This window comes from Haliotis rufescens, unplaced genomic scaffold (assembly GCF_023055435.1).
Source record: "Haliotis rufescens isolate VD_foot unplaced genomic scaffold, xgHalRufe1.0.p SCAF_7, whole genome shotgun sequence".
Taxonomy (NCBI): Eukaryota; Metazoa; Mollusca; class Gastropoda; order Lepetellida; family Haliotidae; genus Haliotis; species Haliotis rufescens.
Window position 1 is genome coordinate 15231022 of NW_025964361.1, and position 27670 is coordinate 15258691.

The following is a 27670-nucleotide window of genomic DNA, read 5'->3' on the forward strand; positions in this document are numbered from 1 at the left end:
TAGCGCTAAGGTGATCGTAACTCCCATACCTTAACAGAGACTTACGACAGTCGTAGCGCTAAGGTTGTTTTGTACAACGGCACCCTGAGAACCTATAGCTATTTGCCTTATTCTGACCTCGAGTCCCAAAGTTGAAACAAATTTCCTCTTCTATACCCACGGGGTTATATAAGGGATTTCTAGCTACGCTCCTCCATGTTCCCCAGTGTCGGAATGTATCAGTGCACAGGAAACATACACACACGCGGACTATTTCCCGACTGAGATGTGAGTAACCGAACCAGCAAACAGATAGGCTCAGTATTGTAGATGCTTGTTGCAATACATACTTCCCTGATTGTTGAAATATATACTTCCCTGTTATGTGAAGTGATTTCACAATGGTCTTCCTCTTCCCTCTTATATTGACAATCGAAGGAAAGTCGTAATTTGTAAGTGGGGTTTGTAAGCATATAACATTATTTAGCCAGTGTGTCCTCGATTCAACAGAAGGAATGCAAGTGTGCTTGGTGGACAACTTGTTATCTTGTAAATGTCTGTCAGTTCATTTAACAAGTGATTAAATATCGCTGACAATCGACAGAACACACGTGCAAGTCAAAATAATTACACAAATACCTACATGTAACCCATGTTCTGGCATAAACATATTTCATCCCCTGAGGATGCCGTGTCAACTTCAAACACTAACTTATAATGATATATCATGTATGTTGTAGTTTGAGCCACATACCAGGTAGGTGATTAAGAAAACAATCATGTATATCTGGGTTCGTTCCCAAAATGGGTGCAATTTGTGAAGCCTATTTCTCACTCACAATATATATACGTAAGGCTACTGATTTTGCAACGTTTATCGTCATAGTGGATTGGCATTTATTCCGTCAATCTGAGACGCCGTCTGTTGTGTCATGTTTAATTCATTCAAGTGCTATTCACTGTCATATTACAGGATGTACGCTCTAACTGAAACACAACATCTAGACCTTATTCAAGAGCAGCCAACGGTTCAGATGCCGATGATCATGCAGTGGTCTGTATAGGGAATATACATGGCGACATTAAAGACATTTCTTATTTACTGAGTGAAGACTAACAGCCTTTACCAAAGCCACGTACTTTTGTCTCTCACAACACAGTGAGTCATTAGAACTGTGTGACTGCCACCATACTCGCTGTTTCAGCATGTCATCCAGCGTCAATCATGAGTTTGTTGTTCATGTACGAACTGGGGACGTCCAAGGTGCAGGTACAGATGCAAATGTGTCTGTTATACTTCACGATGAGCAAGGATCATTCACGGATCAACTCCAACTCAACCATGTCTTCAAGAATGACTTTGAAAGAGGGAATCTGGATATGTTTCAGTTGCCAAAGGATAAGACTGCATTTATAGATAAGCTAGGCAAGCTTGAAATATTCCGTGACGACTCGGGCTTTGGAAGTTCCTGGTACGTTGAAAGAATCACAGTGGAGAACAAGTCTAACGGAGACGTGTGCATCTTCCCCGTGTTCAGGTGGCTGCGACCTCACTACCACTACGTGTTCCGGGAAAATGACACCTTCCTTCCACAGGATGATGCCCAACAGGAGCAGAGGAGGCTGGACTTGGAGGACAAACGCAAAATTTACGTAGTGGACACAAGTGATGTCACTCTCCCGGCCTCGGTGAGCTACCATCAATGACTTTCTAAAGAATATTTTTTTCGTCTTCACCTACTCTATGAATTATGACATGTGATGTTCAATGTTTTGTTATACTACGATCGTTGCGATAAAAATATTAATAATTACAAATCACGAAATTAATCACATGTTTACGAAGACTTATTCAGAAGAGACTCCTTTGCTTTGCCTCTGGGCGTGACTGTTAACGTTCTCACCATGTCATGTCGGTAGAATTTGAGTCGATATCATCAAATAACGTCCATGTGTTTACATGGTGAGATGGTGTGGTAGTTTACACTTCAACATTTGTTTTATTCCCCAAATCATATGGCAGATGTAGTTGGCACAACAACAACGCGTGTGTATTTTGTCATGTAATAAGGGACGGTCGGGTAGCCTAGTAGTTAAAGCGTTTGCTCGTCACGCCGAAGACCCGGGTTCGATTCCCGACATTGGTACAAGCCCATTTCTGGTGTCCCCCGCCGTGATATTGCTGGAATATTGCTAAAAGCGGCGTAAAACCAAACTCACTCACTCACTGTCATATAATTGATATGCTTGTGTTTTCTACTACGTTTGGAATGATGTATTAGTTTCCTTCATTTCCCATCCTAATTATATTTATTCAGATCAAGGAACTGCCTCTTGAAGAGCAGATTCCAAGTCAACACCGTGTAAGTGATTTTCTTTTTGACGGATTTTACCTCCTAACAAGGTAAACTTATCAGAATTATACGTGTTCAGGATGCATTCGGTCATCGATTACACAATTATGTTGGGATTATGATGAGGAACACTTTGAACATAACTAAGAAGAAAATATTGATTTCACATTTTGTTCCCAAACAAAATATTATCGAGAATAGACCTATAACCCAATGTACACGTTTTTTGTTTGATATTCAAAACGCAAACTGTTCCAAAATATCTTAAGATGTTTATATTTATCAATTCTTTGAACTTGATAAAATCTTTCAGTGGGACTTACAGAAGTTAAAACTGAATCTGATAGCACAGAGCAGCATCACGATGTTAACAACTGGAAGATGGAAAAGTCTGGATGACATCAGAAACGTGTACGTCAGAAAAATCTTCAACGAGCCCTGGGTAATAACAATTGTTTGCTACAATATCAATATCAGACAAAACATCACGATGTGTGAAAATTGTAAATTGCATTAATTAATTTTAAGTGTGAACACAAACATGTGACTGCAAGTACTCAGAGTTTGATACTGTGGTTGACAGGCTAGTCACTTGTGGAGGGAGGACTCGTTCTTCGGTCACCAGAGGCTCAACGGACCCTGTCCCTGTATCATTCGACTTTGTTCTCATATTCCTCAAAAGTGAGTCGTTTTTTTCCCCTTTTTGTTCTTCCAATGCAGTGCATGATGATATTGCACATATACGTATGGTCAACAAATTTACATTTAAATAGTTCATATCCGCTCCAGACGTTTAGTACTTCCTTTCATGAAGTGTCAACAGTATTGCCCTCGTTTGTAATGTCATACCATGAGGCAACCTTATATTCATCTCATGTTCGTTAACACTTCAGTTTCCCGTTGATGAATAGTGTCAGTGTAAATTGTATAGAGTTACCCATATCATTCATAATAAGTAAGGAGGATTCATAACATAATAGATGCTATCTAGTCGTACAATAGTTTGCCATCGTGCATTCCCTCTGTTCGCACATGTTTAATTTCAGACTCGCAGTCACACCGGACGATCTTGAACCAATCTTGGAAGGGAAATCTGTGGCAGAAGCCTTGTCTAATAAGAGTTTGTTTGAATGTGACCTGAACATTCTCCACAACTTAGTCTGCAAAGGCGAAGACTACGTGGTTGGTGAATGTTTCTTACCCTTGTAACGCGGAGACAACGTTTACATAATTGTAAAGGCACACTCTTACAATGGATTGTGGGCGGTCGGGTAGCCTAGTGGTTAAAGCGTTCGCTCGTCACGCCGAAGACCCGGGTTCGAATCCCGACATGGGTACAATGTGTGAAGCCCATTTCTGGTGTCCCCCGCCGTGATATTGCTGGAATATTGCTAAAAGCGGCGTAAAACCAAACTCACTCACTCACTCACTACAATGGATTGTGATAGCTAATTTGCTAGATGATTACTTTGGTAACGAAAGCTTAATATTATACACTAGTATTAGCGTGCCACTATATGGAAAATGACACAAATGCAAATGCAAATAGTTTACAAAGATCTCTCCCACTAATACTTACGACCTGTAGCGACTTATTGGTAATGTAAAAGACAGCATTGTGTATCAGACCTGCTGATGTGCCACGGAACGTTACATTGTCTACAGGTATGTGCCCCTATTGCTCTACTGTATCGAAACAATAAAGATCAGCTTGTTCCGGTCGCCATCCAGTTGTTCCAGGAACCCGGATCAGACAACCCCGTAACTATGATCTTGTTTAACTGTCTATCCGCTTGTGAAATAAAAGATTTTGATTATGAAATATGATTTGCTGCTGCAGGTAAAGAGAGAGGCTGCAGTTTGTAGTTAGCAATAGTTCAGCATTTATTGCCAAGGTTTATTCATAGCCTAGTAAGAAGGTGAAACAGTTGCATACCGCAATGTCACATGTGACGCATACACAATTTTCGGCATCTAAATTGCGGCTATTTTCTTGTTGATGGGTTAATTAGGTGTTATTACCGCATATGGTCAACTCCCTGCAATCTTACGCCCTCAAGCTGTGTTGTGATTTATATATATATATATATATATATATATAATGACTGCACCCAGTCTTTCAGTAGATTATCAGTTAATATTTGACATAATTATGTTTGTCTTCAGGTTTTGATAAACCTAGGTACTTCATTTTCGTCCGTCATTTTCATTATTGCATGTGCTATATATGTTCGTTGAATAATCATCTGAACTAAATCTGTCACAGGTGTTTCTCCCATCCGACGACCCGAACACGTGGCTTCTGGTGAAGATGTGGTACAACCAGGCAGAGGCCACCTACCACCAGTCGCTCACCCATCTTGGTCAGTGTACCCTGTGGTGTCATCGTTTAGAACTTGCATGTCTAATTTAGGATCAACATTTAAGTCCTTTCATCTGTGAGTGAGTGAGTGAGTGAGTGAGTGAGTGAGTGAATGAGTGAGTGAGTGAGTGAGTGAGTGAGTGAGTGAGTGAGTGAGTGAGTGAGTGAGTGAGTGAGTGAGTGAGTGAGTGAGTGAGTGAGTGAGTGAGTGAGTGAGTGAGTGAGTGAGTGAGTGAGACATCACGTCTATGTGGGGGAATCGAACCCGGATGTTCGGCATGTCAAGCGAACGCTTAAGCTACAACGAGGCTAGGAATATGAATGAGATAATTGGTTTGACCCCGTGGTAAGCAATAGTTTAGTTCTATCAATCATTGCCAGGGTGTGGGATCAAGTGAATGACACAATATAATACATCAGTCATACGTTTTGCAACGAGATACGCCTGCATATACGAGTGACTCATATCGTGTAAGGATATTTGAACTCGTTGTACTTTTATATGTTGGCTTAAAAACTAACGCGACGTGACGATGGCATCATGCATTTGACGTTTGTGTAGCTGAAGGCCTGTGCAGAACTGCATCCCAGAAACCTATGGTCACTGGTTCACTAATATCGTGTTTCCCTCGTGGTGACCGTCCTGTATTACCTCAAGCTACACGCCGTTCATATAACAGATAAATATTGTTCAACGACGTAAAACAAATCTCAATCACTGATGGGTAGCTTTCCCGCGTAGATGACGACGCGATGTCTAGCCTTTCAGGCTTACTCTCCCCCACATCTCGTACATCCAAGTACAAAGTATCTTTACAGTATGGAATTAACAACATAACAAGTAAGGAATGCTGAACTTTAAATACAAAATTACCTTCAAGATAAGAGTATTTGAAATCTATAGCGCATTGGTTACCACTGGTAAGTCTCGAACTGTTCCCCAGTTTGTTATGTTTCACTCACAATAACTTAACTGCAGCGTTTCAATCAGACCAGTTTTTCACGTTAAGCAACGTTTTCTCAAACTATATAATTTATTCATGTATGGGTATTTTCATGATTACTAGTGTATATTTCAAGATTTCTCATTGTTCGGTCTGGTTGTTGCAGGATATACCCATCTGTTGATGGAAGGAGTCATTGTGGCACTTCACAGACAAGTGTCCATCTCCCACCCAATCTTCAAGCTCCTGGCACCGCATCTCCTATTCCTGCTTCCGATCAATAAGTACGTCAATGACTTTGGGTGTTATATGTGTAGAAACATTATTCATTTGTATGATTTTTTTTAAACTAAGACTTTACAGTGTACACGGTTGTTTGTTGTAGCATAGTTGATATGTGAACACCGATTGTGGTAAAAGTACATGGATGTCTACCAGGCATTGTGTACTGATTACTCCTCGGGTGCCTGAGAGTGCAATTTGAATATCTCTTATAGGATAACTGGCGCATTATTAGAGCATGACTTTCTGTACGCGTGCGTAGACCCTGGCACTATATGAGCGGACCAATTTGTAAAAGTGATATTGGATAACTGTCTTTGTAATTAACTATAGATACAAACCAATAATATGTTCTTCTTTACGGTTCAATCGGTAGTAAAATTACACTGCATTCTTCTGATGCTTTTGTTCTACTTTCAAATGTGTTTCAAAAGCTGACTTTGATCTAGAATATTCAACATTACATTTATTTTGTATGATGCATATAAGAACTGATTTACGTATGAACAAATTCCAATATTAATCGAAGGCATTGAATATAAACAATTGCCTCGACCAGACTTGCAGTGGACAAACTTCTGGCTGTTGATGGATGGATCGACAAGACGATGTCATCAGGGAGGAATGGTGTGCTCAACTTAAATAGGTACCATGCAACGTTGTCCATCGACCAAGTAGTCGCCCCAAGCGACATTTTATCTATGCTGAACCATAAGAACACATGTCGTATGAATGTACAATATGTCGATTTTGACGACTGACGAAGCTTCTGGGTGAAACATGCAAACATTTGAATACATTTTGTTCGCTTTAGTTTTGTGTTCGAGTACGAAATATATTTTGATATACACATCCGTTAGCAAGATAACGCGATCATTTTGAGTTAAAGATTTCTGATTATGAAAGGTTCAAAATAGTTCAAAATTTCAATTGCCTAATATATATTAAGCTCCTTAAGGATGTTGTACTTTGCAGAAAGCAGAAAATACATGAATTCATCTTCGTTAAAACCCTTATCACATTAAGGACATGAATGCTTCTACATTTGAACAACAATCATTACCGAGGAGCACACAGCCATCAATTATTATCACTGACAGTAAAATGTTGGTTGATGTCATGTACACTTATCTTCCTCTTCATAGGAGGAAAGGATGGCGGATGGACGTTCAAGGAATATTGCCAGAAGACCTGAGGACACGAGGAGTACGTACTCGGAAGGCGTAGAAGCTCTGTTCCTAGTCGAATTGTATTATATTATTAACATTTGAACAGAAAAGTGTTATGGCTGATGGCACTTACGGGCGTAAGTGAGGTGATGTGAAATGGGGGAGGGGCGGGGGGGATGGGGCGTAACGTCGCGTTCAAAAATATTTCACTCACATAGTGTCGTGTATGTACACGTATGTGTGTGTTTGATTGTACTACACCTGAGGTATGCCGGGGTCTTTGTTAATGTTGTTGCTCCATTGCGATACCCTGCACAAGGTTAACATGGATACCCCACTCGGGCACATTGTACTGACACCGAGCCGGACAGTCCTAGTTGTAATCCAGTTAGTACCGAGCGCCAAACAGGGTAACAGCAAGTACCATCTGTTAATTAGCGTCTAATGAACAACCGAATCTTCTGTACTCCAGGCAAACACACTATCCACTACACCAAGGAGGCTGTGACTCAGGAACCGTAGTGAATATAAACTTGTGTGTGTGTTGTTGTTGTTGTTGTTGTTGTTGTTGTTGTTGTTTAACTTCCCCTTCGCACAATTACAGCAACATGTGTGAGTGAATATTACATTGTACCGAACACCGCATTAGAAAACTTGCAGCTATTCGCGGTAATCGAACCTGGACCAGACAACTCAGTGATTGATCACACCATTGGAGTACGATGACACGCAGTCAACCAAGTCCCAGTGTCGGTTGCAGGGACCAGATCTAACCCGGAATCCCCGCGGGTATCTGCAGTAGTAATGGAGACACATTCTACCCCTGGCACCCACAGAGTAATAAGTAATGTTTACTACAGCACCTGTTGCATGTGCTTGTCAGGTAAATGATTTCATACAATGCTTCAATTCTTTTGCTTCTGATCGATACAAGGACAGCCACTCACTGTGTAATTCCTCAGCTTCCTGGGTAATGTGTTTTCTAGGTGTCCGATGAGAATGTTCTTCCTGGGTACTACTACCGTGACGACTCTTTACTAATGTACAACGCATTAAAAACGTACGTCACAAGTTACGTTGACCTATATTACGGTAAGTACAGTTTGTATATTTGTATTTCCTATTTCTTATCCTTTGTTTTCAAGATCGAATTATTTATGTCGTATATTCAGCAATAGCATTATACAACATGCGTAATACGTTGAAATTTGGGCTTGTCCAAGTACAACCTTGCTCTGTGGTTTCTGACACAGTTCTGCATGGATATATGTAATAATTGACACCGAGCTACCAATATGCGCAGATGAAGCGTGTTCTCGAACACTGACGAGATCTTAGATGCTTTAGTTGCGGACGCCTTTGAGTCATCTTCTGCTACATCTCAGTGACTGTGTATGCCGCATTAGCATCGTTCCGTTCCTCTCGGTGCGCCTCATTTGGTTGTTTACAAATGGTTCATTTGAAAAGTGTTTCCGTATTCACATTAATATGGTACAAGGTGAGCCTAACAAGCAGTTCAGCTGCAACGTTTGCTGTTTGTCTTCAGATACACCCCAGCGTCTCCTTGACGACATAGAAATGCAGGATTGGGCCGGTGAGATGGTGCAGAGTCGGGAGAACGGCGGAATAGGTCTAGAGGTAGGGTACACAGCACAATAGGTCTACAGTAGGGTACACAGCACAATAGGTCTACAGTAGGGTACATAGCACAATAGGTCTACGGATAGGGCACACAGCACAAAAGGTCTACAGTAGGGCACACAGCTCAATAGGTCTACAGTAGGGCACACAGCACAATAGGTCTACAGACAGGGTACATAGCACAATAGGTCTACAGACAGGGAACATAGCACAATAGGTCTACAGACAGGGAACATAGCACAATAGGTCTACAGACAGGGAACATAGCACAATAGGCCTACAGACAGGGGGCATAGCACAATAGGCCTACAGACAGGGAACATAGCACAATAGGCCTACAGAGAGGGAACATAGCACAATAGGTCTACATACAGGGAACATAGCACAATAGGCCTACAGACAGGGAACATAGCACAATAGGCCTACAGACAGGGGACATAGCACAATAGGCATACAGACAGGGAGCATAGCACAATAGGTCTACAGACAGGGAACATAGCACAATAGGTCTACAGAGAGGGGACATAGCACAATAGGCCTACAGACAGGGAACATAGCACAATAGGTCTACAGTAGGGAACATGGCACAATAGGCCTACAGACAGGGGACATAGCACAATAGGCCTACAGACAGGGGACATAGCACAATAGGCCTACAGACAGGGGGCATAGCACAATAGGTCTACAGACAGGGAACATAGCACAATAGGTCTACAGTAGGGAACATAGCACAATAGGTCTACAGACAGGGAACATAGCACAATAGGTCTACAGACAGGGAACATAGCACAATAGGTCTACAGACAGGGAACATAGCACAATAGGTCTACAGACAGGGGACATAGCACAATAGGCCTACAGACAGGGAACATAGCACAATAGGTCTACATACAGGGAACATAGCACAATAGGCCTACAGACAGGGAACATAGCACAATAGGCCTACAGAAAGGGGGACATAGCACAATAGGTCTACAGTAGGGAACATAGCACAATAGGCCTACAGACAGGGAACATAGCACAATAGGTCGACAGACAGGGGACATAGCACAATAGGTCTACAGTAGGGAACATAGCACAATAGGTCTACAGACAGGGAACATAGCACAATAGGTCTACAGACAGGGAACATAGCACAATAGGCCTACAGACAGGGGACATAGCACAATAGGCCTACAGACAGGGGAAATAGCACAATAGTCCTACAGAGAGGGAACATAGCACAATAGGTCTACATACAGGGAACATAGCACAATAGGCCTACAGACAGGGAACATAGCACAATAGGCCTACAGACAGGGGACATAGCACAATAGGCCTACAGACAGGGAACATAGCACAATAGGTCTACAGACAGGGAACATAGCACAATAGGTCTACAGACAGGGAACATAGCACAATAGGCCTACAGACAGGGGACATAGCACAATAGGCCTACAGAGAGGGGACATAGCACAATAGGTCTACAGACAGGGAACATAGCACAATAGGTCTACAAACAGGAGACATAGCACAATAGGTCTACAGACAGGAGACATAGCACAATAGGCCTACAGACAGGGGACATAGCACAATAGGCCTACAGACAGGGAACATAGCACAATAGGTCTACAGACAGGAGACATAGCACAATAGGCCTACAGACAGGGAACATAGCACAATAGGTCTACAGTAGGGAACACAGCACAATAGGTCTACAGTAGGGAACATAGCACAATGGGTCTACAGTAGGGAACATAGCACAATAGGCCTACAGACAGGGAACATAGCACAATAGGTCTACAGTAGGGAACACAGCACAATAGGTCTACAGTAGGGAACATAGCACAATAGGTCTACAGTAGGGAACATAGCACAATAGGCCTACAGACAGGGAACATAGCACAATAGGTCTACAGTAGGGAACACAGCACAATAGGTCTACAATAGGGAACATAGCACAATAGGCCTACAGACAGGGAACATAGCACAATAGGTCTACAGTAGGGAACACAGCACAATAGGTCTACAATAGGGAACATAGCACAATAGGCCTACAGACAGGGAACATAGCACAATAGGTCTACAATAGGGAACATAGCACAATAGGTCTACAGTAGGGAACATAGCACAATAGGCCTACAGACAGGGAACACAGCACAATAGGTCTACAGTAGGGAACATAGCACAATAGGTCTACAGTAGGGAACATAGCACAATAGGTCTACAGACAGGGAACATAGCACAATAGGCCTACAGACAGGGAACATAGCACCATAGGTCTGCAGTAGGGAACACAGCACAATAGGCCTACAGACAGGGAATAAGAATAATATTCCGGTGGATCAATTATTGACTAATATTTAATCGTAAGGCCATAGATTTTGTCTCATGGTATATATATTGTTGGGTATCAGATATTTGCTTGCATGAAGCTGGGAGATTTTCAGTTGCTTACAGTGTGCATCAAATGTTTTCAGAACTAAGGACGGAACATTGTTGTGTACATGGTCTGCACACTCCACCATGTTGCATTAGTTCGTGGATGCATGCATGCTCATTTGCAGAAGTAAGCACCCCCGACCATAACACCACTTTTGCAGAAGATGCTACGGTCATTCATCACTTCATCATACAACTTTTATCGGTTTTGTTGACAACCTTATATTCTGGGAATTTCGTTTACCATTTCCCTTCATTGTGAAGCAATTCCCCTGACGTGAAGTAAATACTCAGTTTTATTTAGTTATTTTGTGGTTGAAAGGAGACAGCGCATTCACGATAGACTGAATTAGAATACATCTACAACAATAGACCGCTGCCCCTTTACTGGTGGTTAGAGCGACCACACGTCTCGCGGACGCCCCGGGTTCTATCTTCCATGCTGGTAAACATGTCTGACATGTGTCTAATAGCTCCTTTCAACAATAATCTCTCATAGGCAAGACATGTACTGACATTTGACATGGCATCTTTTTTAAAGAAAGAGGTCCCTTCCGTGTGCCCTTGTAGTCTCTAGTCGAGTGATGTGGTAGCACATGCAACGTTTGTTTCTGAATGTGGACATTCATCTCTCTAGGGGGTTCCTGGCGATGGCGAATTCCGTGAGTTGGAGCAGCTGATCCTGACGCTGACGTCGTTCATCTTCACGTGCAGCGTCCAGCACGCCGCCGTCAACTTCCCCCAGTACGACTACTACGGCTTCCCGCCAGTCTACCCCCTCAGCCTTGTTGGTAGACCACCAGCAGACAAGGTAAGCCGGTGTTTGTTTGTGGTTTGTTTTTCTTTTATTGTTTTTTTTTTGTGTATTGTTTATGTTTAAAGCCGCACTCAGATATACTCCAGAAATGTGACGGTGTTCTGTAATAATAATCGAGTCTGGGCCAGACAATCCAGTGGCTGACATCATGAGCATCGATCTACGAAATTGGGATACGATGGCATGGAACATGTCAGACAGCCTGACCACCCGATCCCGTAAGTCGTATCTTACGACATGCATGGGTTGCTCGAGACCAAAAGTAACCCGGATGACGAGTATTTGGCTTGTGTGTTATCCAGATAAATGATATGCATGGCGACATACATTCTTACCTTCATTATAGTTCATAGATGCACTGGGGATAGCTGCCCCTTCTGGTTTTGTATGTATTTGACATGAGCAAGGTGACACCGGCTTTTGTTCTCGCCTGTAAATGTATCCTGCGACAAGTGCATCATGTGGTTGTGATAATATAAAAGAATGGTGATACCCAAGTCACATTTTTTACCGCTATTACACTGACTGATTCTGAAAGGTGTTCAGGTTGTGGTTGGTTGCCTGTCAAATCCAATCCAGCGTCTCTCAGTTAGATCGAACATAAGTGTCCAGGTAATTGGGACGGAGTCGAGAGTGGTACAATGTATTTTAAATACATTTTTATGGACAGGTAATTATTTCAGTTTCCGAATTTGGACATTTTTCAACTTACACTCGCTGCCTGAAAGATATCCTCTGAAATGCCCAATATAAATAATAAAGCTGTGTGTTGCTTTCATGTTTAGCTGACATGCTTGATCAAAGGGAGGACACTCGTGATGGGCTATTTGATTTGACACTATATTTAATCAGCTTGGTATGGTGGCACAACTGTATCATGTGGTTTTACTGCTATAAAGGAATGGTGATAACCAAGGCGCTTTTCCTTCTGCTATTCCATCGCTTGATTTTTCTGGCTGTTCCACTAAGTGAACGATATCATTCCAGCTGGTGGTTCTTTCAGTTTTAGCTGACATGAATGAACAAAGGGAGGTAACCCGTGACTTGACTGGACATTCTATTTACTCAGCTGGACAAACGTTTGAAGCGTCGTCTTTGGAAAATTATACATTGGGTGTACTCTTTGTAAACTATCACTACTACTTCAGTGGCGTTGCTTGTTTGAGAGACTGTTTCAATACACTAACATCACTGACATAATATATATTTCACGAATTATTTGTAGAATAGTGTTGTGTACAGGAGAACTGATATAAGGAAAAGGTTGACACAAAGTGTGACACATAGCTTTGCAAACATTTCTGATCAAGAAGCTCATTTCAGACTCCCAGAACAGAAGCTGATATCCTCAATGCCCTGCCGGACAAGAAACAGACCATGGACGCAATGATCGTCACCAAAATACTCAGCCAGAAGGGAGTCAAAAGTCTGGGAGACTTTGAGGTTAACTACATATGTGATCCAAACGCAGAGAAAATAGTTGAAAAGTGAGTACTTACAATTGTTTATTGATATATATATTGCCCGTCATGTGTGATAGTTGCGTGATACAAACACATTCTAAACAAACAGCATTCATATATACCGATGTATAAATATATTCTATTGTCAGGAGACAAATGGGTCGGTTACAAATAGTCATATCCAATATCCAAAAATGCTTCGAAATAGTTTCAGTATTCAAATAGAAAACCTTCCTATTCACCCACCTCAGTTCTAACTTTACTGAACGAACAGTACTGTATGGTGTGTATATTACATCGTATCAAAAGATGTAGGACATATATTTTTATTATTATGAAACCATGAAAGTGCTTACACAATGTCATGTATTCGTTTGCAGCTTCCGGGAGGGCCTGAAGAAGATTGGAGTGATCATCAGTGAACGAAACAGATCGCTGGATACTCCGTATGACTATCTACATCCTGATTCCATACCCAACTCCATCAGTGCGTAGGACAGGGATGAGGATAGGATGGACGACTCCTGTGTATTCTGCACCTAGACGGACCAACACTTGCAGATCTTCTTGTCAGCTATTTCAAAGCATTTTGATATTTTCATAACGTATGAGGATAGAGAAAATATATACGAATACTTTGTCATTTATAGATGTAGCTGTGTCTGTGTGAAATAGTTCTAGAAGATTTCATAAAAAAACAATTACCTTTTTTTGATGGTACCTCTAATATCTTTACATTTATTTGGTCTTATCTTTTATTGCTTGTTTTGTTTACCTTTTCGTAAACCTTATAGCTTGTTTTAATAATAAATTAAAAATGTACTGGCGATATCTGAGATGGCTACGTGGGCCAGTGTCTTTGAGCTTCTACATAATACCTCACGCGGTCTGTTCGTGGCTTCCTACCGTGTATAGTTGGTGGACCAGCCTATTGGTGAGCGTGTTGGCTATAGCCACGCCAACCACAGGGCTCATGTCCGAACACTTGCAAAGTCTGAAGCCCATTCCTGATGTCCTACGACGTGATGATATTGGAGTATTTGCTTTTGAGATGCTTTATTTTGGTCAGTTTTCATTCTAGGAAAGTTGAATGAAGTCAGGATTAACGTATAGATTCCAACCTTTCATTATTCTGATCATGCGACGTAAGGCTACCACATCTTCCTTGTTACTACAGCTTCTAAATGCCACTTAAATATAAGGAAATTTGAATCTTCTTTGACCAAATATACTTTATCGACAATATTTCTGTTATTATTTTCCATACAAGGCAGTGTTTGTTGTCAACTCAAAATACACATATTAAGTCAATGATAGTCCTTTTGGGGTGAGCAGGGGGTTAAGCAATTGTCAAACGCTACATCGATTTATCATTTGGAAATTCAAAATGCAGGATACAGTGAAAACCAGGGAACATATATTATTAAGTTTAATCTGGGATTGGAACCCACGATCAGCGGATTCAGTCTCGACTGATGGTAGCAACTACGACAACTTGGCGTCAGGTGCCGTTCCCTCAACACACATACACCATTGTTTATCTTGTAAAATTAATAGTTGATGACCAGGCTCCATTGTAACCGTGTGTACGGGATACTGCCTTTCTGTGCCGTGGGTATCAAGTACAGCAATCAATATCAGGTGGAATCAATGAGGTGGAATTGAAATCAAGTCGTTGAACCTGATTATCATTTTACTTGGTCATATATGCTTTGTCACTGTTATTGATTTCATTATTAGAACATGCAATAAATATAACGAAATTGAAAATGTTTTTATAGCTATTATATAATTCAATTTCTGTGTAAAATAATAATATAATTATGATCTGCCGTTTAAGTACTAAAAGTACAAAAATGTCTACTGTAACACGATAGTGTGTAACTATCATGTCAACGTTGCACAATGATAAAAATCAAATCATAACACTCATTAATATTTATATCTTCACAGTAATTTAACTGAGTTACGTCGTTATCGATTTGTAAAAGCCCAATACTATCGCAGGTATATCTACAATGGGCAAACGTATGAAATGATCACCGTTAGATGCTGTCGTAACGCAAACATATGTTGTCAAAGGACAAACATTTATCATTCAAGTGTAGACCTCTAAAGATCCGTGGTAGAATAGGTCTTCAGCAACCCATGCTTGCTGTAAAAGGCGACTATGCTTGTGACTATGCTTGTCGTAAAATGCGACTAACGGGATCGGGTGGTCAGGCTCGCTGACTTGGTTGATGCCGGTCATCGTATCCCTGTTGCGTGGATCGATGCTCATGATGTCAATCACTAGATTGTCTGGTCAAGATTCGATTATTTACAGACCGCCGTCATATAGCTGGAATATAGATGAGTACGGCGTTAAACTACAAACAAACAAACATTCCAGTGTATGTAATAAGCAATTTATGTTTATCCTGAAAAGTGAGTGAATAAACAAATTCAAAGTTCAGTTTTCACGTCATCAACACGCTGAACTTGAAACCTAATGGGTGAATCTATGGGTATAGCCATTACCAAATCAACACCATCAAAGGAATCCGCTCCCCTAATGAACACAGCGTTGTACATATACATAGGATTATCTTTCTCGGGCCATGTTAAGAACTCATACACGCCTTTACACTCTAATCCAAAAGATCCATCCCTTTTCGGCACCAGTACACCATCTAATTTATTCAATTTCACTTGCAGTTGATCTGTTGACTTGTCGAAGGTTACAGAGAACTCGCCAACCAAGGGGTTGAAATAACTACCAGCATACTCAGACAGGGGGTACTCAGGCTTGATAGGTGTGTCATCTTTGTCAGGCGGAGGCATAAACATTGCCAAGTCCAACCAGGGTTTAGGGAAAGTGCAGACTGTTTCTCTGTCCAGCCATGGTGTTTCCCCGAGCAGGATATCTGTGACGTAATACAATGCTGACACCAGCATGTTTTGGGGAGATTTAGAACTTGAAGATGTTGGTCCATTCATGCTTATGTGCAGTCCCATGTCACTATCAGGGAAGAGCCACAGGAGAGAATTGTAGCTGTGGAGACCTCCAGCGTGCCACATGTTTCGACGCCCTGTGAAAGGAATGAAGCGCCATATGATATGGGGTATTGTGCAATCTGGCCCTACAAACAACAATCGATCTCCATTTGTCTGTAGTTATGGTTTTTCACTCCTAGATACATTATTGTATTATTTGAAAATTTAAATGATTGAATTCGTCCGTCAAAATGAAAAAAGTGGTCGCTGTTCATTTTATCGCTCATTTGTTAAGCAATAATAATAAAATTGATAACAGCATAAAACAATCGTTCCGCATCAGTTGTAAACTATTTTAACCGCATTACGCATGATAAAACGTTCATTTAAAAGAAACATCACACTTGCAATGTGAGTGCTTATATTTTAGCGAATCCATGATCACCTGCGTATGTGTATACATTTCCCTGCATGTGTAACGAGCACCCACATTCCATTGATTACGTCATGCGTTGCTCTGCTGTTAGGCTACGATGCACCGACGTAATGGTTTTAAAACACGGACATAATGGTGCAAGAACATGCACTTACGTAATGGCTTAAAAATCATTGGAATTATTCACTTTGTTTCAATATATAACGCGATATCTTTGACTTTCACAATATGATTATCTGCCCTTCATATTGATAATATATATAGCTCGCCAGGCTGCAACTCGTGTTGCGCAGTGGACACAAAACCATACCATCAGATATCCTTATGTTGAACCAATGTAATAATTAAACTCAGTTTTAGTAGATCAAGTTCCTCAATTTCCGTGCGCCTTAACCTTATTAGTGAATGAGAGAGTGAGTTGGCTATGAATCCGCTGTGAACAGTACTTCAGGTATGTCATGGCGTGTCAGCTTGTGTCAGAGGAAACCCCACGGTGCTGCAAGTTTTGGACGTTAACCACTTAGGTGGAAGCATATATTCTATATTCTAGAAAGACAATCAGGCCGAATCTTGGATTCGATCCCACCATCATAGGTTTCTGGTGCGGCACCGTATCTATGACACTGTATTTCAATCAGTGTGTGATGATACGTTCTGATCATATTAATGTCGAGTTGAACCTACATAGCACAAACCTATGGTTTAAATTCTAAATTCAAAAAATAAATACAGCGTGGTTGGACCATACTGAAATATGGCATGGAACACTGTTATATGGCAGTGTATATATTGATTAATAATGATTGTAGCTGTGTTACATTGTTTCTGTTGAGATTCGGTAGACGCTCATTGCATTGTGTTTGGGCAGTGATAATTATAAGTCGTCAGGAATGTAGTGACATTTGATCCAAGCAGTCGTCGGGAAGTAACTATATTCAGATACTAACTAGTGTGGTGTGTAAACTTCGGATATGCGAGGGCTGGTCAAAAAGGTCTAAGCCAGACTAACTTTCAACCCTTGGCAATAACAAAGTGAACTAGTCAATGTATACGTAGAACATCGTTTGAGTTGTTCAATGCAAGTATATTTAGTCTGTTGAGGCAGTTTATATATTAGTGACAGCCAGCTGAAGGCGATAGGACACGGAAATTGAAAAGAACGAGTACCGAGCACTCATCAAGTTTTTGACATCAGAGAAAAATACTCTCAAAGACATTCATGACCGCATGTCAGAGGTAAATAGGTATAAATAATCAATCAGATAGACGTTTTACCATTGTTGAACTTGAGGAAGACACAGGTCTAAACTATGGATCCATTGAAACTATTATTCATGAACATTTATGAATAAGATATCTGCTCGCTGGGTGCCAAAGTTTCTAAATTCTGATCTTAAGGAAAACATGAACTGACATTGCCAGAAACAAAATTAGAGCTAATTGAGGAGAATTTCGTCTAATTCAAAACGAGATTAGTAACGGGTGATAAAACATGAGTCTACCACTATGATCCCCAGTCAAAACGTCTATCCATGGAATGGCACCATTCTTAATTCGCCGGCACCAACGAAATTCAAGTCTTCAAGATCAGTGAAGAAAATTATTTTGTGGCCACTGTATTCTGGGATGCAAAGAGTGTGAACATTGTTGATTACTTAGAAAGCCAACTATGCTGATGTGCTTCATCGAATGAGAGATTCCATCAAAGAAAAGCGGCGAGGAATGCTGCCTGCTGGAGTTCTACTACTTCATGACAATGCCTTTTCTTACACCCCTCGACTTGCAAAGGCTGCCGTGCGACACCCTGCCAGACCTGGCTCCAAGTGATTTCCATCTGTTTCCTAAACTGAAAGAACACCTTCGTGGAAAGCGCTATGATGACAACGGTGACCCCAAAGCTGCCGTGAATGGGGTTTTCAGGGTAGCTTCAGACACCTTATTCTTATCTAGAATTGAAAGCTTCACTATTGGCATGGGAAGTGTATTGAAAAGCAGGGTGATTATGTTGAAAAATAAGATTAAAAACATTTTCAAAATTGTGAACGTTTTGACCAGCTCTCACACCGTGGACTGCTTTGGAATATTCTGTGGTGTTCTGGAAGCGAGTGGGACTGTAGCTTGTCTGCGTATCGCTCATACATTCCCTCACATTCTCTCACACATTTCATCTCGCACGCATTTCATCGCTTTGGAACCCATCTCGGAAGCTAGACCACAGTCGCCGCTGGATGAATATACAATAATATTACTGACGTTTGCTAGCACCACTGTATCTTAGTATTTGATACTGATCACTGCCATCATATTATATATTGCCATTGAATATCGTACTACCAATCTAGTGTGTACTGCCATTGTAATATCTCTGCAGTAATTTGTGTTAATGTGTAAACCTAGTAAGTCTGTTATACATTTGTTGATTGTATACCACTTGTTTGTTCGTTGGTTTCACTCTAGGTTCTCCTACGTACAGAGTTCTGGATTAACATATTGTTTCAAAATGGGAATCGAAATGTAACAACACGATATTATTTTCATTTTGGCCCAATCAATTCATGATCCTTCTAATATAAGCGGGTTGTCTTTGGTGAATATAGTGCCAAGTCACGTGTACGATAGCATCCATCATTCGTGTATATGTCAATGAAGAACATATATGATAAATAGTTAGTTTAATAAACATACCCCTGTAGACATTCTTGAACCAACCCATGCCATAGCCGGTTGATATGTCGGCCACGGGCCACTGTGGAGAGAGCCTCTCCATCATGAACACCACGAACGGAGGCAGAGGAATGACAGGCTGCCACAGTTGCTGTAGGGTCGCTTCCTTGATTAATTGCGTTCCATTCTCTAGTTTCCCTTTGTTTAACATAAACCTCATGAACTTAACCTTGTCCTTGATGTTGGTAGCCAGTCCACCGGCTGGGCCCACGGTACTAATACTGCAAACCATACAAATAACATCCATAATATAATGTCATACATTGCAACCCAAACAACATGTCGCATTGTTTTTACTTGATAAAGAGTGTGACGCTGACACTGTAATACCAGAGCATAGTCTGGAGTAGGGTATGGACATTATACATGCACTACTCTTGTAAGCAACATACTGTGTCACCTGCTGTATGTATGTTTGAATACAGCAAACGCCCCTGGTGCACTACAAATCATCAGTGTTCTGCATATAAAATGCTGTTTCATGGTTTACAAACAGTCGCAATTGGTCTGCAAACGTATTGACGTATACTTAGGTGGTCGACTGGGGATTATTGTGGGTAAATGGATATATTTAGGAACGTAGTGGGTGGGTTAGTTTAAAGGGAGTTGAACGGCTGACGTTGTACCTATCTTTTTAGTCCTTGTTGTAGTGTCTTATGCCCACGCGGGCGGAGTGGCTGGGAAGACGTGACGATGTCACGCTCCTTGCATGCTCGGCTAGGCGGAAGCCATGATTGGGAGAGCCGAAAGTAAGGAGCGTGTTCATTGGTTGTGTCCGCTTTCCTGGTCACATGGTCCGCGTGTCGGCTTTATAAGTCTACCCTGGGTAGGGAACCGTCAGTCGTCACTCACCAGTATCTGGTAAGGAAGAGTCGACTCACGCGCCCTGAATCAGGACCATTTATTATTTCTCATACGGCTTTCGTTGGGATAAATGGGACGTTAGATCAGGATATATGGATGTGGGGAAATAGAGTGGGGATTAAATAGGTTTGTTTGGGGCCGTTTTACTTTCGGGAGTTAAATTAGAAGGGTGGTTATAAGAGCAAGTTTAAGGACGAATGTTGAATTGTGTTACGTAGGCAGAGAAGGGGGGGGGGGGGGGGGGGGGTACGTAGGTTTTGATTAAGTGGAGGAAGGTTTTGCCCCCTGTTGTTGTTTATTTTTGTTAGAAGTAAACTTTAGATCAAACTTCCTCCTTTGTGCTTTATCTATAATTAGAATTGGTAGCCCGGTCAGGAGCCTCCTAGAACATAGAGACAGAAGAATACTGCCCAGGGAGAAGAGAACACAACGCAAAGCACCGCAGTAAAACATCAGACCCTTTGTCATCCATTTTTATAGTTCTACTGTCACAGGGCGCCTTTTACAGGCTTTAGAGGGCGTCTATTACACTTATATAGAAAATCTAACTGCTTAAAATAAGTCTGAACTTACATGAAGGGGTGGCAGCAAATTCCGTTACCTCTGAATTGTACTGACGTCGAAATTGAACCATCATATGTTACAAACAACTTACTCAAATGGAGACGGATCACCTTCTACTACTTCGCCCCTCAGATAGACGTATGGACGGGCGTATTTGTCGCCTGTAATGTCAGCGTCCCCTGAAATGGCTTCTGTGGACGCCATGCCGATCTTTTGAAACAACTTGGTCTTGAGATTCTCCTCCCACGATGCTCCCCAAACCTTCTCTGTGATATGCCCAGCCAGCATGTACATGAAGTTGCTGTACAGCATCTCTCCTCGAAATGGCTTAGAGGTCATCATTCCTACAAGTCTAAGAAGGATGTCGTGCATGTGAGATACATGTACAGACATAAGATAAACGACGCATCAACCCACATAAGAAAATCTTTAAAAGAGAGTAGGTATGGTTTAACGCCGCTATTCCAGCAATATCACGGCGGCGGGCAGCAGAATGTGGGATATCGAACCCGGGCCTTCGGCGCGACGAGAGAAGTTTCAACGCTTAAAGCACAGGGCACCTCCCCCTCTCTATAGCAGCTTATAAAGACAGATCAAATACTAGACTCTTTTATATCCATGTTTTCGATGGTTACGATTATGCGATTTGATTTTCGGGGATAATTATACAGATTTGGTGGGATGAGAAGTCATGTGAGTGCTTTATGGCTACTTGATGATGTTATTATAACAGTATAGACATGGGTGTAGTACTTAGAAAAGTCTTCTCTCGAAATCCCCGGAGGAATTCCGAATAGCATGGCGAGATTCAGTGCTGCTATTCCTGTCCGGTGACTCAAAACATCTTTAATAGTTGTCTCCCTTGTCTGAAAGTCATCGGGGAACTGGTAGCCTACTCCCAGAAGTTCGGAAACAGGGGTGTCGAACGTTATCCTGCAACAAGGCATGAAATGCATGGATTTTTACAATTTTACTCCATACAAACAGATGTTACGTATCTCTAAACGTGAGAAAATGGCTCAATGCAAAAACGGATTGTTAATAACGATAACTATTGTATACAACTGTATGTTCTTATATAATACAATATGTGTGTTGCTACTTATCTATGTATATGCAAGTTGAAATCTCCTACGTCAAAACGCTAAGAAGACACATATTTGACACACAAAGGATGTTCCACAACGACCTGACATAATCGATTCTCTACAGCTAGTTGATGACAGGATACGTGGTGGTGTCGTAAAACCTGCATCTGTTGAACATACCATGCACTTTGACACCCATCTACTTCACGTGCTTCGTACTGCACTTTACATCAGTAAAAGTCAATTAAAGCGCGCATTAACTTAAACAGAGACGGACACCATACGTTGTAAAGGCCAAGAATGAAAGTTTAGTCCTTGATGTTGACTGTTCCGCGAAGTACATGTATCCTGGTAACGCTGGAAGACACACTGCTTGTGACAATTTCAAAGTTATATCTCGAAATGCATGGATACAAACATGCACAATGATGTGTGTGCCTTAAATCTTAAGGTCGATAGGGGATCTGTCACTAACTTGCATTTTACGACATTCCCACTTTACATTGTATATTGCGGGACATAATTATTGATGTAGACTGCGGTAGAAAGTAATTTTGACACGGACCCCCCTCCATACAATCATGGATGTCAATATTCACACGAGAGGTACATGCATATTCACCTTGACGTTGTACAGTTATCACATGTGGCTATTTAATCTAATGCACGTAATATCGCTGTTACCTGCACGATTTCAAATACTCTCAATTTGAACTTTGCTCCCTAACTGTGCTGCGATTGCGAAATGTGTTGTCGGCTTAGTGTATGACCCCAATACCCCATGTGTCAAGAGACGACTAAAGTAAGGTCAGGGTGACCTCAGTACGTGAGCTGATATTGTGTCAGTCAACGTTCCCCCGACCACCTGTGTCATAGCTTTAGCCGTGTGTTTCCTTTGACATAACATAATATATTAATGTTTTCAACAACAAAGACACTATCTTGAATGTATTTCGCACATCGTTGCGTGCAGCAATTTTTCGCAGGTACATTTTTCAAAACATTCAGCTAATATATCTTTCCTAATTGCTGATTACATATATTTACATATAATTATTATTATTGTTGTCGTATAGTTATTAGAAAACAGAACTCAATGAAAGACCGGAAAGATTGATTGTGTCACCTGGGACTTTCTGATTTGTGGATTGACGGATGTTGATAGGTCATCTGTGTACACGCAGTCGTAACACAAAGGAATATTCCTGATTACATGGTAAAAATCGGTTTAGTTATATGAAATCAACGTTCAAGATTATAACACTAAAATGGCGACGCGAATGCCTGGTGTGTGGCTGCCTTTACGAGGCCGGGCTTTATGTAGTGGCAGATAAATAAATACCACCCCACAGTTTAACATGGATACCCCCGTCAGACACAGTTTACCGACTCCGAGCCTACCTGTCCTTGTTATAAGCCCCTTAATTCAGGGCGCCAGGCAATGTAACAAAAAGTACCAGGTCTTTTGTAATGACGTGGCCAGGGGATCGAACCACCGGACTTCAGCTTCCTCTAGAGACGCCTGACCCACTAGACTACAGAAGCGGTTTATAGTAAATATTTTCACACATTTACTTTTAATGTTCCTGTGATAAATGTACATGTGAGTGTATCCATATTTAATGAATATACTGACAGATAATATGTTATCTCTGTGAACTCTGGACACATACGAGTAATTGTGTAACTACGATCGGGATTACAGATGTGAGCATCCATACGATTTATGGTACTTACTTTCCTTCTGATTCGTCAATCATCACAGCAATGAGCGTTGCAGTTATTGATTTTGTTATCGAACCTATTCCGAACAGCGTCTCATCAGTCACCGCCCTCTTTGCCGCTGTGTCTGCATACCCCAAGGGTAGAGTCCAGCTGTCGTTACCCTTGATCACGGCGATGGTGAGGCCGGGGATGTTGTGACACCCCATCATAGTTTCAAGGTAACCCTTGATGTCCTCGCTCTCTTCATGCGTGAATACATCGCCACTGCCGACAGTGATGAACCCTAGGAACGTCAAGACTTGAAGCTTCATTTTTGTGGGTAGTTGAATACGCTTAGACCTGTCCGCGCACTGATAATATGCTCCGCGTACTAGGCCATAGCTAGCTGACTGACTTTGTTTACATTTAACTCATTTGACCTATTTACATCGGAGGGTTTGACAGTGAATTTGAAGCAACACTCACCCGATTGCATACGGATTGAAACGATATTATGCGAAACAGTTTTCTTATTCACTACACTGAACTGAGCACAATGTTCTAATTTCAGCCAGTGTTATTTGACTTTGTGAAAGAAGCTCCCCGCCAGACATCTACAGTTAGATCTAAAATTAAAGGTATATATGTGTAGAATACCTGTGAATTTTACAGGTTATACTGAATGGTTGTTTTGTATTTCCTCCATTAGTGTCGGAGAGAGACAAACATTTGTAATCATATAAACACATACTTACAAAGGAACTAAGCAGAGAAATTGAAGTTTCCCAATACCGCATGTTCCTGGGATGATACGTGTTACTGTCTATAGATAGATCGCTGATCCAGATGATATGACGTCCGCCTTGCTCTCCAGGATCATATCCCCTACAATAAGGCGCATACCACCCAGTGATATCACAATTTTAACTTTGTCATCTGCAGTCTTCAATATACATGTATTTGAGGTCAAAGTGTCAAATAGATGCTCATATATGGTTTCCTTGCATCAGCTAAAGCTGCACAAAGTAGCAGTTGGTGTTTTATTACGTCATCTCACTCGTCATCACATGAAGCACTGTCCAGGTGTTACTGGTAGTGTTCCGTCCTTGACACCAGCATACACAGACAGACTTGCTTTTGTGATTGCCTGTGACATTTTGTGCACACTTGAAATAGAACACCTCGCGATTGTGGTCAATCCGGATTCCAAACGAGTTTTGATAACTGAACCCATATATGTGTTCAATTCCATGTCCTTACTTGGCCGAAAAGAATATGATTGATTTGGTACCACGACTTAACTCTAAGATAACTTTTGCTTGCATTATATGTCACTCTACATTGGCAAGTATATTGATGGACAGTATGTAAGGACATATATGCTACTTGTCGAGCTTATGAGGGTCGTGCCATAAGCGAGTGAGATCACCACCAAGTATAACACCTTATTTAAAAATCGGCGTATATGCTCGTTAATAACGTTTATACACAAGGAACATCCATTCGGATTAGACGCGTCCTTGTCCCACACCTTTTCGACTTGTCTCGCAAGCATATCCGACACATGCAGTAGATTCGTGGTTCGACTGACGTATGATATGCCAGGCTTTCCCTTGCACACCGAATATTTTCAGGAATAGTCTGTTGCACTGGATGCGATCAAAGGCTTTCTCATTATCAAGAAACAGTGTATGCATTGGAAGATATTTCCTTGTAGAAAGATATGACTGTTTAAGTGTATGTGTCGCTATGTTTCCACCATGCTTCTACCCCCTGAAGCCACATGGTAACCTGTGTAGGAAATCGGGCCTTCATATATTTGACATACCTCTAAATTTCCAGATCGTTACAGTTACGTTACTTGACTTCTGACTCGTCAATCATCACAGCCAGAAGTATTGCAGTTATTGCAGGAGCGTTAGACAAGAAACAAACACTTGCGTTTCCATGGAAATTGTGTATCCATGGAGTTGTGGGTGTTACCGGTAGGATAGGACATGCTTACCCTTTTCGCGAACATCTAGTGTCACCGATTCTCAATGATCCAGTCATTCAGTTCTCATTACTATTTACCTTCTACACGCCCAATGGAATCTGTTTCGGCAAATACTCGAGACTGATTATTCTCTGGCGTTGAGGTTCCGAATTCACCCCCACAGAACAAGTTGTCCTCGGGTCGTAAAACCAGTCTGGTCACGGTCTAGTGACTGTACCGCTTCCCGCTCACTCAACTGCCCGGCGTCGTCACCGTTCGACAACGTCCGGCGGTCGCCATACTCCGGTCCGGTGTCCATACGTTCATTGTTAGAGCATTGATGACACGTAAATTTTATTCTCTAGCTGTATAATCGCATACTTTTGACATGTATTGATATGTTACCTTATTCATTTATGGAAAATGTTGTAGTAACATTTATTTTCGCGCACTAGCGGGATTATCTCGTACTTGTAGATATTTCTCTTGTATTTAAGTTCATTTTTGCCATCTCAAAAAAGTGTACATATCTGGTTGCAAATCTTTAGTGGTAATGTTTGAAAACACACTTTGTTTAGCTCGGTATTCTATAGCATTCTCCCTACTAACCCAGAGAGGTTGCTTTCTCCGAGGTCCACGTGTCTCGTATAAAACTCTTGGCAAAACGATGTGTCTTCACCCCGAGGTATCGCTGGACCGTTTACGGGTCGTCTAGATACTGGCCATGGTTTGGTCAGATCGTAAAACTTAAGGTTCGTTAGTAAGTTTTTACCGGGTCGTTTTCTCTCTGGTACTGACTTACTCTGGTGTTAGTGAGCTCAAGAAAAAAACTAAATGGCTAGACTTTTGTATGTCGAACCCCATGTTATAAGTAATCCGTAGATAACCAACTTTCCGCGCTTGCTTAGCTTAGGTCAAGTACTTTTTGAGGATTTGGAGTCAAATTTACTCTTTTGGTCGTAGCTAGCAGCTTTATTAATGATTGGGATTCTGGATACTCAGTAGGTCAAGTGTGATGTATTTTGGGGAAGTCCAATATTTCCTTGACCAGTCTCAGTGACTGAGACTTTAGTCTATAAGACTTGTTTGCCATTCATGCGTTTTCTGTCTATTTTATCCCTCAGTGTGAATTTCTCCGTAACCCATTTGAGGTTATTGACTCATAAGAGTGTCGAGATAATTAACTCTTTGTTGATTGGCTGTATATTCATCTTACAATTATCTTGTCAAAGGGTTGATTATGCTACTGTCCTTTTTTACAACTGTTATACAATTGCTTTGCTAATCAGTTTGTATATTTGCTCTGATTTAATTGTCTGTTGATACAATTACCTGATAGTAGTGAAGTCGGTGTTATCCATCCTGAACTATGACAGACGACGGAGTTCGGGATGAAACTTTTATTCAAGCTGCCACGATGACAAGCAAGCTGGTTGTCTTCATGAGATACATTTCACTGCCACTTGCATGTCTTGAAAAAACTGATGCCAAGTTATACGCATTATTTAGTTTCTTTCTCATGGATTCAACATAGGAAGTCAGCTTCTCTCCAAGCAGTAGGAAAAAAACGAGATGACAAATACGATTCCCAACCTGCTTTCTTATCTGGTTCAAGTGGGCACAACGTGTTTAGTAAAGTGCGTTTGAACTGTTCGCACATCCCATTTCCTTGCGAATGATAGGAGGTGGTTCTGGACTTGTCAATTCCAAGTAAATCGCATAATTTATTTATCAATTTCCCAACAAAATTCGCACCCTCGTCAGAATGGATACGCTGCCCAGGCTGTGGCTACTAAGAATATGACTGCTGGGACAACGGTGGGAGCTTTCGTCAACCATTTCTTTGTTCACTGTGGCATTCTTCAGCGTATCCATTCTGGCGAGGGGGCGATTTTTAATACTGCTGC

The 27670-nt window shown here is 41.4% G+C and overlaps 2 protein-coding genes across 3 annotated transcripts; one reads left to right on the top strand and one right to left on the bottom strand.

Moving 5' to 3' along the window:
* Positions 1-971: 971 nt before the first annotated feature.
* On the top strand, positions 972-14677 carry LOC124115002 (polyunsaturated fatty acid 5-lipoxygenase-like). Its single transcript, XM_046475776.2, has 15 exons — positions 972-1668; positions 2298-2342; positions 2647-2775; positions 2917-3014; positions 3380-3515; positions 3999-4094; positions 4600-4696; positions 5806-5923; positions 6481-6567; positions 7067-7127; positions 8077-8182; positions 8637-8728; positions 11790-11963; positions 13293-13456; positions 13813-14677. The coding sequence occupies exons 1-15, from the start codon at positions 1186-1188 to the stop codon at positions 13925-13927; spliced, it is 2001 nt and encodes a 666-aa protein (XP_046331732.2). The 5' UTR covers positions 972-1185; the 3' UTR covers positions 13928-14677.
* Positions 14678-15824: 1147 nt separating this feature from the next.
* Positions 15825-24223, bottom strand: LOC124115003 (penicillin-binding protein 4-like). Of its 2 annotated transcripts, none has more exons than XM_046475777.2 (5): positions 23822-24223; positions 21750-21929; positions 21088-21348; positions 19530-19789; positions 15825-16503 (listed from the first exon to the last, which is right to left on the bottom strand). In XM_046475777.2, the coding sequence occupies exons 1-5, from the start codon at positions 24118-24120 to the stop codon at positions 15878-15880; spliced, it is 1626 nt and encodes a 541-aa protein (XP_046331733.2). In that variant the 5' UTR covers positions 24121-24223; the 3' UTR covers positions 15825-15877. The 2 variants fall into 2 exon arrangements, with proteins under 2 accessions (XP_046331733.2, XP_048243249.1); XM_048387292.1 differs by lacking the exon at positions 15825-16503 and adding an exon at positions 18565-18690.
* Positions 24224-27670: the final 3447 nt, after the last annotated feature.

Excerpts from the sequence above, each read along its gene's own strand:
- LOC124115002 (XM_046475776.2), top strand. The coding sequence starts at position 1,186 with ATGTCATCCAGCGTCAATCATGAGTTTGTTGTTCATGTACGAACTGGG. Across the intron at positions 1,669-2,297 it reads ATGTCACTCTCCCGGCCTCG|ATCAAGGAACTGCCTCTTGA; the intron begins GTGAGCTACCAT and ends ATATTTATTCAG. Across the intron at positions 7,128-8,076 it reads AAGACCTGAGGACACGAGGA|GTGTCCGATGAGAATGTTCT; the intron begins GTACGTACTCGG and ends TGTGTTTTCTAG.
- LOC124115003 (XM_046475777.2), bottom strand. The coding sequence starts at position 24,120 with ATGAAGCTTCAAGTCTTGACGTTCCTAGGGTTCATCACTGTCGGCAGT. Across the intron at positions 19,790-21,087 it reads GGTGATCCGTCTCCATTTGA|TATTAGTACCGTGGGCCCAG; the intron begins GTAAGTTGTTTG and ends TATGGTTTGCAG. Across the intron at positions 16,504-19,529 it reads GTTCAAGAATGTCTACAGGG|GGCGTCGAAACATGTGGCAC; the intron begins GTATGTTTATTA and ends TTCCTTTCACAG.